We start from the raw sequence: 11,964 nt of genomic DNA on the forward strand, positions 1-11,964 counted from the left end.
TGTGCTATTTTATTATGCTGATGATATCATACGTACTAGGAGTAAGGAAAGATAATTTCGGATGAGAGATCATACTTGCGAGCGATAATGTGAATGATATCGTACTTACAAGCAAGAATATGAGGACTTAAGATGAACCTTCAAAAACACTGGACATGATTGTTTTGGCTTGTCAAACTCTCTCTTGGCATTGAATTTTGGCAAACATCATATATTGTTGCATGTAACAAACAAAGTATGCACATGGTTTTTTGCAGAAATTCATGATGTAGTTTAGCAAGCTGATAGCAGCTACTTCATGTCTACTAGGTACTCCTGTGAGATGCTTTTGTGAACGCCACACTGGCTTTTTACTATATAACACACACTCTTTGTATTTCTCTAGCTGGTGGATACAAGCTCCTTCCAGGTAATGGTGTTGAGGCGGCCAGACATGATTAGAAAGGAGTAGAAGGCAGAGTACTGGCTGTCCAGGACCACATGAGACAAAAGTGTGATAGCCATATCTTTTGAGGAGAGCTCTTTCCCAACGTGAAGTATATCTTGATGGAGGCCCTGCATTTTATTAATGTGTTCCCGCATAGATGACAAGGTAGCGGGATCGGAAAAACGGAGCTGGATCTTTACAAAAACACGCTTCATGGGGGTCACTCCGGGACAATGAGTTTAGTTGGAGCTTTTCCGCTTCCTATTATTGAATTAGGATTAGCATTCATTTAAAGATATTGGTATCGAGAACTTCTTTCAAGGAATTGATATGTATCTCAATTGTCTTAAGGGTTTGCATTGCAATGTATCAAGGGTTACAAATTTCACTATCTTAAGGATTTGAATCATTTGTATATGCTTATGCATTTTATATTCTACTATCTTAAGGATTTGAAACATTTTGTATATACAGGTTTCATAGTAGTGAGCATTTTTATCCTGACAAGATGGCACCAAGGCGAAAGAAATCAACTACAAGAGGTAATTCTAAAACTTTCTGGTACTGATAACCTTGGCATATCTATGATGGACATGAGCAATATATAACTCATCCTTGTTGGTTGTGATATGTATTCAAAGGAACTAAAACTTATGCATTGAGATCAGGACCATCAAGAAGATCTGTGAGTGAGGAGTGTACGTCTCGTACTCCACAAAATGATATAAATAACCCACACATGGAGACACTTGCAGAAACTGAGGCTACTATCACTCGAGAAGAGTCATCGTCTCATCCCGTGATTAGTCTTGAGCAACAGGAGGTGCAAGAAGAGCCTCGAGGCCAAGGAGAGCAAGAGAGTGCAGAAAAGACAAAAGAAAAAGCTCCAACACATGTAAGAGTACTTGGGAAGGAGATTCAAATTGGACTTTTGCAAGATGTCCTTGATCAGTTTCGGATGCAAAGAAGAATTGAACCCCCTCTGATTCCTCTCTGTAGATTGGTTGTTAATGAGGCTATTCGAACATCAACGTCTGAGATTACTGTTTTGAGAGATAGTTTTGATTCTAGAGGCTATGCTATAAATAGTGCACCTTTTCTAGTATCCTTGCAACGGCCAGGAAGTGATCAATTTTTCTATGTTACGGCACTTGATCGTCAAGAATGGGGACCTATTTGGAATCAAATAAGTGAGGACTTCGACAACCAGCTAAGTAATGAGTGGCAAGACTTGAAGGGGAAGAAGTTCCTTGTTTGGGATGGAAATCATAGGTTGAAGGCATGGTTTTCTCGGATCAAAGACGGTACTCTTTTGATAAATCTATCATGCATAAGGAAATGTTCTATTATAGTTTGCATTGCACATGATTATGTCATGCTTACTTGTGGAATTGATATGTTGTAGCTTATTCAATAATGCCAACTCGCCATATCCAAGTGAGATGCCAATTCATAGAGGTGCAGAAATCTCAAGAGGGAGAGCTACTTCTTGCCTTAAAATCAACCAATGAGTAAGATAACTTTTTATAATACTTTTATGTATAGCTAGTTTAACTTCTTCTCTTTAGAAACTAAGTCTATTGGTATTTATGTCTTTAACTTCTCCTCTTTAGAAAGTAATCCCCATGTGAATATATGTTGGTATTGCAGACTTGTTCGAGCGCATGTAGAGCATTCATATGGGCACGAGGTCTTCCTCTTTCAAAAATTTGGCATGGCAGATAAATCCTCACTTCTTGAGTTATTGAGTGAAGAGGATAAGAGATGGGTGGAAGTGGAGATGGCAATAGAAAGGAAGAATAGTAACCCATGGTACACAGCACCAGCTATTGTCTTGGCACAACTTGTTTGGAAGGTATCTGTGCGAACTATAAATATCCCTTTGCTCTATGAAAGGTGTCCCAAAAAGGATAATGTTTTGATTTCTTGTTTTCATGGAAAGTTGATTTTTCACGTGCAATCAAGAAAGCTACTCAAAATCTTAATCAATCGAAGATGGAGTTTGGAGGAGTATACTAATAAATTTATTAAGGCTATTAAGAATGTGGAAGTCATCTTTCATGATCGAGCATACAATGATTTGATTTCTTGTTTTCATGGAAGGATGATTTTTCACGTGCGATCAAGAAAGCTACTCAAAATCTTGATCAATCGAAGATGAGTCTGGAGGAGTATACTAATAAATTTAGTAAGGCTATTAAGAATGTGGAAGTCATCTTTCGTGATCGAGCATACAAGATGGTACCTGTTGCCTCCCGCAAATGGTGATGGCTTCTTCGAGCTTCTATTTAGTTATGATTGGAATCAAAAGGGTGCCACGACTAAGGACAAAGTGCATATATTAGCCTCATCACGTCTCAATCCTAATAGGTAATGTCAATTAATGTTTTTGCACAATTACTCCATAGTGATGCTAATATTTTTTTCCTTTGCCATGATATTAATAGGAAAAAAGAGCTTCTACAACAATTGATGATGGCACGTGGAAATGATCCAGTTGCATCTGCTAAGTATGGGGATGCTCAAAAGTTTTGACTACATGTGAAAAAGGAAACATATTGGCAATACTTGTTTGAGCGAGGGATTTCCATCATCAACAATTTGCGAAGCCATGATTTGGAATTGCCCGATGGGTTTGAGACATTTGCTCGAGAGCAAAGACGACTTCACCTCAAGAAGCCTTCCCTATGCTTTGGAAGGATATGAAGTCTACTCTTGAAGCAGATAAGCAGCCAGAAATGTAGGAGTCATCCTTACGTTTGGTGTATAGGTGGTACAATAGCAACCCTCTCCTTTCTCTTAGGATTAATAAACTGTTTTACTCATATGTCTACATTCTTTCATACATAATAGGTGGATACGGTCTTTGCATGATACCAATTCATCTGCAAGGATGCCATATGAGGTCATGGCATGGACAAACATGGAGAAAGAGGGAAGCATGTATCCCTTATCTTGGAAAGATAAGGGCATAACGATTTGGGAGATTAATGTGTGTCCTTGGTGGTTGGATTACCCACTGGGAAAAGTACATCCCACTGAGAAAAATAGACGTGAAGGTAATACTCCAAAGTTCCTATTCCATAGGCATCTAGACCAATGTCTATATATGCGGGTATCTACCATATACTTAAGTTTGCAACATTTGCTGCTCAGTCTTTGAGAAGAACATGGAAGACAATATGGATGAGGATGAATTGGATGCAGAGAACCGTTATGTGGATATCACATTACGACCTAGATCAACGGGGACGGAGAGTCAGCTATCAAGAAAAGACCTGTGAGACCTCTACTCCTCATACTTATGTAATAGTTAACAACTAACACTAACGAAAATATAGTATAACCTAGAGTCTTGTCCTTTGTAATTCTTACAAGCAGGTTCTATCGGAGAATATAGAGTCCTCTAAGACTCGAGAGCTGAGAACAAAGCAATGACTCGATTTTCATGCTTCAAGAACCAGTTCCATTAATCAACAACCGAGTTTATCTAGTGAGTATCACTCCTCTCTTTCTTGGTTATGATTTTTTGATTTTGCAGCCAAACTGAAGCTTTCAAGCTAGGATTTGATGCAGATGTAAAGTTGTTTGCATATATGGATGTAATTACAGAGGATATCATTCAGTTGTCGAATGCACCAAAGCTGTAAGTGTTTCTTTTTTTAAGAAATGCGTACATTTAAGAATCTATTTTGGAATATAAGTCATTGATCTAGGGAGATTGAATTGTACATTATAGGGTTGATGAATTTTTAAGGAAAGTGAAAGCACCAGGTCTGTCACACAATGGTAATTCTTGTGTCGAGGTGGTTCACTTGGTATGGGCAGATTTTCCCACAAGTTTGGCAGTGGAACTCATAAGTAGTACTACATGCCCAGAGTGGAATAGATTCTCCCTCAAGATCTCTACAAGGGTGGCAAAGTTTGCCAATGACTTTGTAGCAGACCAGGGGTGGTACGTGACTTGCTCTCTCCCAGAACATTGGGGCTATATATTTGCACATGCGAAGAAGGCCGAGTTCGAGCTCCATCGATCATATACAGTTCTTCTTGACTTTGGTTATTTACGTGATGATGGAGAGGAGGTACATTAAATCACCTAAATGTTTGTTTATATTGGTCTAATAAGCATGATTTGCTTGTATCTAACTTGAGGTGCCATCATCCATTAGGTTCGCAATCTACAAATGGGTATCTTCTGGCGTGGAAAATCTGACCTCCCACACATGGATCGACAAGCAGGTGCAAATGTCTCTAATAAGCTTTTTTCAGCAAAGACATCAGTGCTACACGAGTGTGACCGTAAACATGTCGCAAAAAGGACACAAGTTGCATCAACTTACTTACGAGGAGGGGCAGAAAGATCAGATTACTTGCACGAGTAAGATCCTATACAAGCACAGATTGAATTTATGGGGTATAATTGAAGTTCTTTCAAGGAAAACAAATATGGATTGTCAAACATCCTCTGATCCCTTTTAGTGCTTCTTGTAGGTGGATACTCAGAACATTCACAGACCCTGGTGATTGCATCATCGATGTCTTTGCAGGTTGCTTTGGGATGGCAAGGCTTTGTGAAGAGTTAGGTCGCCATTGTCTTTCCATAGAGAATGACAATGTTGTTGCTGACATGTGTCTGCGATCAATCAGTACAGAATAGCATTTCCATAAACTATGTAGTATTCACAGTAATACTTGTGATCATCACTTTTGATGTTCTTGTTGAGGTTATCATGTAACACATACTATGTCCTTGCTCATGGTGGTTGTATGGCACAAGAGTGTCTTTATTGCTCTATGCTTTTTTCTCTTTTTTGGATCCATAGTCAGAGGTTACTGTGTGGGGAATGCCCTTGTCAATATGTATGCCCATTCCGTGAACCTAGATGATGCAAGGGCAGTGTTTGCAGAGATGCCACAATGGGTTCTGGTCTCCTAAGTGCGATGATTGCTGGTTGTGCTCAGAATGGGCATGGCAAGACATCCCTGCAACTGTTCAGGTGCACAGAGAATTTTATGAACTGACCTATTGGGATGTAGTGTCATGGGGTGCTTTGATTGCAGGATGCACTGAACATGTGCATGCTGTTCTTGCTCGAGCTTTTTGGGAAAATGCAACATAGTGGCATGAAGCTAGATTCTATTGTAGAGATTGTTTTTCCAAGTTTTGCATCCTTGAAACTTTTGCAGCCTTCCTATATGTCAAAACCTACCCTAACTTCATTTCAGCTTGAGTAAAAAGTCCATAACTTGGGTATAGACTATAGCTTTTACTTTCTAGACATGTCCACCCGACTGTATGTCAAAACCTCTTTTAATTTCATTTTAGCTTGAGTAAACAATCCATAACTTGGGTATAGACTCAATATATTTTTGAATCATTGTCTGGCTACTGAAAGCACTAATCATTGCTAGGGAGTGTTTAATCTCATTTCATGAATGTCCTACCTATGAGTCTGTATTTGTTCCTGCTTTCATATCACACATTTTTTGGAAGGAATGTTGATTTTCCATTGTGGCAATGTAACGATTTACAGGTGCCACAACCAATGTTTCATTGTCCTGGCTACTGAAAGCACTGCAGCCTCAATATTGTTGAGGACTATTTAATCTCATTTCATTAATGTCTTGCATTTTAGATAAGCTTGGTTGAGCTATAGAACAATATGAAGCCTATGTGTTTAAATTAGATTTTTTGGCTTTTTTGTGCTTTTTTGGTAGCGTTGGCAGTGAGCAGCCGTTGCTGGTGTACATGTTTGTACCCTTTTTTTTTACCTGAAGTAGTTGCTCAGCATAACAGATGTAATTAACCATCAGGTTTTTTATTGGCAATCTATTTGCCCTAGTACTACGAAACCACAAGGGCATTAGGTTTTTCAGAGATTATGAGTACACATGCACTTGTACGGTTAATACTTTCAACAAGCAATTAGATTGGATTAAGTGTTTGTGGATGCTTATGCTTGTATGACATCCCTAGAAGAGGGTCGTGTGACCCATGCTACTATTGCTGGCAATGATGGGAGTCAAATGTTATTGTGGGGAATGCCCTCGTCCATATGTATTGCAAGTGCGTGAACCTAAAGGATGCAAGGGCAGTGTTCACAGAGATGTCACAGTGGAATGTGGTCTCCTGGAGTGACATAAGTGCTGGTTGTGCTCAGAATGGGCATGGCAAGGCAGCCCTGCAACTGTTCAGTGGAATGCAGGTGAAAAAAAGTCCCTTGACCTCTTTATTTGTTGATAGTGCACTGTGTGGATGGGACTTCTCTTCATGTTGGTTTTCGATTTCTCCTCATCTCCTCCCAATCTAAGCCGTGATACCTTCATTTTGATTTCAAAGAAAGGTTTTTCCAAATTCCATGCACACATTATTGTACACACATAGTATTGCATGAGGATCCTTCCATTACTTCATAAGCCTTACTTTATGAAGTTGTCATGTCAGGTTCATTCATATCCATAAGCAAGGCCCTCTCTCTCTAGGTGACATTAGTAGATGTCGGCCTCTAACACCCCCTCTCAACTCCTGGATGGAATAGAGATGCTAGCAAGATGAGTGAATGAAAAGCTCACAATATTCATGAAAATTGAAAAAAAGCTCGTCACAAAAAGCTCACAAAAAAATCACACCCCCTGTGACCTTGCATTTGGGGTTGAGGTAGTCATACCCATGGAATCTATAGTTCCAAGCCTTAGGGTGGTTGTCTGAGATAGACTATCAAGTTAGGCCATTCTTGAAAGGCTAACAAAGCTTGAAAAGCTTGACGAGACAAAATGAAAAGCTACGTATGGCATCAAAGTCAAAAAGCTGCACCCAAAAAGGAAGTTTGACCACAATTTGAGAAACAAGGGCATTAAGGTGGGCAACCTTGTTCAATTGTATAGCATAAGGAATACTAAGGATAAGCTTAAATATCATAGTATGGGTCCATACCCAGCTATGGAAATCACGCTGCAAGGGTCATGATGCATTGTGACCCTTGACGGAGTCGAAAAGGATGGCTACACCAAGTGGAGTAAGCTCAAACGTTATTATGTCCCCCTAACTTTCCAAACACTAAAATCCATCCATTAAGAAAAAGAATCAAGAAAGGAGGTTGCCCACATGAAACGGCAAGCCATAGAAGATGCTAGCACCCACCAAGCCAACAATTAGGACTCTTATCAATTTGTAAAGCAATAGTAGAAGGGCTAGAACTTGTGAAGATCTAACCATTGCACCTGCTAGAGATCATGTGGATTTTCAATTATGGAGGAAAGGATATGTTCCATTGAAGTCTTTGTGGACCTAGGGGCAAGTCATAACCTGATCTCTCAAGAGGTATGCAACAAACTCTTTACATCAAAGATAAACCTTGAACACACTCCTTTCATGGTAAGCCTTGAACACCTTGAACAAACTCTTAACATCGGAGGTAAACATTGAACACACTCCTTTCATGGTATGTGTAGTAAATAGGTTGACCACACTGGCTATTGGATATGTCGAGGTACCAATTTCAATCAATAACCACACGATGGCAAGTAGATGCTATGTGATGCCTATAGGTGCCAAAAATGAACAGATGCCTTGGTAGAACCTAGTGTTTGGAAGTGAATTGCCAAATCGAATGGTGAGAACACACAATGACGTTGATAAGTGGTTGGCACACCTTGATGGTCTCAATTAGTTCAAAAGACACATAATTATAGATTCCCCTCGGCCTCCAAGTTGAGCACAGCACCCACCCAAATTAGCCAACAGACCAATCCACCCAACAAGGTCTAAGCCTCAACATCTGCCCCTGCCCCACTGGCACTTCCCTGAGTGGAAAAGCCACTATCATGTTGGTCACCACTAAGGCACCTGAGGGAAAGACGAGCACCATCGTAGCTGTACGCACCACATCAGTGGTCCTAACTCCTGCCCCTCCAAGTCAAGATAAAATACACTGCTGGCTTCCCAAAGGTGCTTCCCAAGCTAATGTTCTCCATGATCTAGTGAAAGAATTTTAGCACACTACACTGCTCTTAATGCCTATGCCAAGCCTGTGCAAGCTCCTAAGCAAATGAAACCCCATAGGAGCAGATGAGCCACAAAGCCGAAAAAGCAAAGAAGTTACTTGAGATGGATGGCTAAGAGGCTACTAGAAGCTCAGGGCTACTATGAAGGGAATGGGTATATTTGGGTACCCAAGACCTACCACATATCGACTCCACCTTCCTTCGACCCTTCCAGGGGCACACGACACTTGTTAGCTTCATCAAGTGGCTAGGCAACCAGTAGACCCACCTCTATAATGGAGGTAGACCCATAATAACCTATTGCTAGCCCATCCAGAGACAAACCACTCTAGCAATATTGCAGGTAGTCCCATAATAACCTATTGCTAGCCTGTCCAGAGACAAACCACTCTAGCAATATTGTAGGTGACACCCTTATTCCCTCGAGTTCTTATGTTGAACGGGTGAACTTCATCTATGCTTGCGGTAGTCACATAAGAACTGCTCCCAAAAGGAGAGAAAAAAAACAAGAACATGTCGCATTAAAGGCAAAGCTCGAGGTCAAATCAATCGGTGAGCCCTAATGGGTTCCCAGGAACAAACCCTTAAGTTTGGCCTCTACTTCTACTTCTACATCAACAACCACAATAGCACCACAAGAACCTGCTCCTAAAAATGGAGTAGTGCCACGAGAACCTACTGTCGTCCCCACTCTATAAGTAGGAGCCTTGATGGTCACCATCCACATAGATGCCACAAAAGACCCAATGGAGCCGCGAGTATTTCGAGATTTCAAGGCCACATTGCTCCTAATGAATGCACATGCTGAGATCGTGCAAGTCATTATCAATGAGATGATGATGCCATCCATTCACAACTCCAAGGGGCAGCTCTCCACCCTCTTTATAGGAGCACCTAGCAAACACATGGGCTTGGGGAGGCCACGCACCCTAAGCTCCTGCAATTGTGATTACTTATCATACCATTGAGTCTAGGTGACAATAGGAGGTCCATAACATAGGTGAAAATAGGAGTCCTCACAACTAGGTACTAAGCCTTAGGTGAAAATAGCACCATATTTACCACCAAGAGTCCACATTGATGATGTATCTTAGGTGAATAGGGTCCCCTCCGTTTGCACACAATTGCACAAATTTCTAAAGCCAACTTCAATAACGGTCCTTTACACTATATAGCAGTTCGACAAGCACCTCCCTTGAACCTTATAAAGTGGAGATGTTAGACCACCACAATGTATTCATGGCCAAGGTGCTGCTCTGAATCCTCGAGCCCATCTAGTTTCACACAAATTGGGTAGATTATTTCTATAAGAAGATGGACCTCCATTGTCATAAGCTATTGTAGAAATTGGGAACCCCATGCTATTCATGCCCCTCATCAAGCACATCATAAAGGCAAAGAATTGTCCTACAAATCATTATGGGGAAACATGTTGCACTTCAAGGCAGATTCATCCAGTATCGCCTCTAGCACTCTCAACGACCAAGGAACAAGAGCAATACCAAAGGCAACAAGAGGAGTCGAGGGCTTTTGGGCTAAGCATAAATTGGAAAGGGCCAAGCAAAAGGCCACAGTAATAATCCAACACGGCCTCATAGTGTCACTCTCAATGACACATGTGGTCACCCCTTATCTCCTAACCATGCAAAGTAATGGAGCAACAATAGGTGTAGGTTCACGAATGACAGCATCATGTACTCAGCCCCAGTAGCAGATTGCTGATCTATCCAAGCAGCTAGTTTCACTTTTCTCTTCATTCAAGGGCAAGTCCCCATTGATAGAATTGGCAGCACCCTCCTCCACCAATTGGATCAATGTACAGGAAGCTTTAGGCCATTGTGTGAACCCTGCCTATGGCTCATCTATGGAATACAAGTGACTAAGGGAGTAGGCATCCGCACATGTCGAAATGATGGAGTGCTTTATTTGATGATATTTCCATAGCTATCTTTAACTCCACTGCCCATCGTAATACACTGAGCTTACCCACCCGTCTACTAACATTAATCACCCAATTGCTTCTCCCCTCTATACTTCAATCCTTAAATATTAACCGCCCAACAACTTTTTCCCTAAGTACTAATATCAATCGCTTCTCCCCTAAATACTTACTTAAATTCTCCTAATCCCACCACCTCCTCCCCCTCTACATAGCCCTCCACTTTCCAACCATTTGACACCACACACATGAGGTCAGTAGAGACACCTCCAAGAAGACCTGCCTAATGAATTGCCCCCGAATAGGTCCATGCAATCTTGTGGCCAATGTTTGTGCCCCCAGATAGTCTTCCCCAACAGAATTCTTCCTCGGAGTCAGACCACTTCCCTACTAAAGGAGAGGGCTAGGCTGAAGACATCCTATCTAAAAATCCAAAGTGGTACCGTGTCTTACACAGATGTCGGCCTTTAAAGATATGACCAGCTTAAGCTTGTGAAAAGGCCAACTGCAAAGTTTTGATATGAAAGCCATTGATATCATGGAGTTATGTGCCTTGACCACATTTATAAAAGTTCATACATTTCAAAAGTGGTAGGCTACCAACAAGCTAGAGGACCGTGGAGGTTACTTGGACTCGGATCCCCACCAAGCAGTGCCTTGCATAGATGTAGACACTGGTCTACATCTAGCATGGCGGATTCCCTTTTTGAAGAAGCCAAATTACTGGGCTAGATACTACAATGATGCTACAATGCATGCCATTCCCGTCAAATCCATCCTGCACATATTCCCTTGCCTTGTCAATGAAAATGGAGCCTATTCCAAGAAATGCGGGAGAATGACCCCAATGTCATATACAATTTTCCCCACTTCAATTTTCCTCCTATCGCTTTGTCTACAGCCTCACTAGCCAAATGCAGGACTACATTGATACATATGCTAAAGCCTCTAATCTAGAAGTCATCCTTATCTATTCTAGGCCAAAAGAATTGTCTCTTTAGAAGTGCATATGTCTTTTGAATTCTTGGGTGCCCAATACTCAAACTATCATAACAATAAAAAAGAATTTGGTGCCTAATGTCATTACTATCCCATGACGCGTACTCTACCCTTGGACAATAGGTAGCCATCTTCAAAGCTATATTTTTTCCACTTGATTTATTTATCACCAACCTATGGTGTGCCCCATTTCCACATGACTCCTTAATGAAAGCTCCTTGATTTGTTGGATCCCTCCTCATAATTGCTTTTCATATTTTAGAAAACTACAGATCAAACAATAGCTCACAAAACCTCTAAAGGAAGTCTTATCGAAAATCATTTTGGAATTGAGGAAAACTCAATTCATTAATCATTAGCATTCTGCTTAGGGAATCTCCTAGTACATTAGAATTTCCCTTTCGATATGTTAATTAGATATCAAATTCTTGCATTATTTCAGCCCACCTAGCTTTTCTTCCTTTATGCTCTAGTTGATTCTTAATTAAAAATGATCTCAAAATTGGCATGGTACAATAGCTCCTCTATTCTTCCAAGTGTAAACTATAGCATACAATTCCTTCTCATAAGCTGAATAATTCTATTGGTGGGT

At 40.8% G+C, this 11,964-nt stretch overlaps 1 protein-coding gene across 1 annotated transcript; it reads left to right on the top strand.

The window, feature by feature from the left end:
• Nucleotides 1-1,385: 1,385 nt before the first annotated feature.
• Nucleotides 1,386-5,088, top strand: LOC147888641 (uncharacterized). The gene is made up of 8 exons (XM_087392334.1): nucleotides 1,386-1,731; nucleotides 1,833-1,938; nucleotides 2,078-2,282; nucleotides 2,531-2,668; nucleotides 3,595-3,707; nucleotides 4,167-4,512; nucleotides 4,600-4,808; nucleotides 4,922-5,088. Exons 1-8 carry the CDS (start codon nucleotides 1,386-1,388, stop codon nucleotides 5,085-5,087), a joined length of 1,629 nt encoding a protein of 542 aa, XP_087248460.1. The 3' UTR covers nucleotide 5,088.
• The last annotated feature ends 6,876 nt before the right edge of the window (nucleotides 5,089-11,964 follow it).

Source organism: Dipteris shenzhenensis, chromosome 21 (assembly GCF_047967505.1).
Source record: "Dipteris shenzhenensis isolate YYH24624 ecotype China chromosome 21, Dip_SZ_1.0, whole genome shotgun sequence".
In the NCBI taxonomy this organism is placed as follows: Eukaryota; Viridiplantae; Streptophyta; class Polypodiopsida; order Gleicheniales; family Dipteridaceae; genus Dipteris; species Dipteris shenzhenensis.

Bases quoted from the DNA above. Each gene is read 5' to 3' on its own strand.
- LOC147888641 (XM_087392334.1), top strand. From the start codon at position 1,386: ATGCAAAGAAGAATTGAACCCCCTCTGATTCCTCTCTGTAGATTGGTT. The intron at 1,939-2,077 runs GTAAGATAACTT...TTGGTATTGCAG, and splicing joins GCCTTAAAATCAACCAATGA to ACTTGTTCGAGCGCATGTAG. The intron at 4,809-4,921 runs GTAAGATCCTAT...TGCTTCTTGTAG, and splicing joins AGATCAGATTACTTGCACGA to GTGGATACTCAGAACATTCA.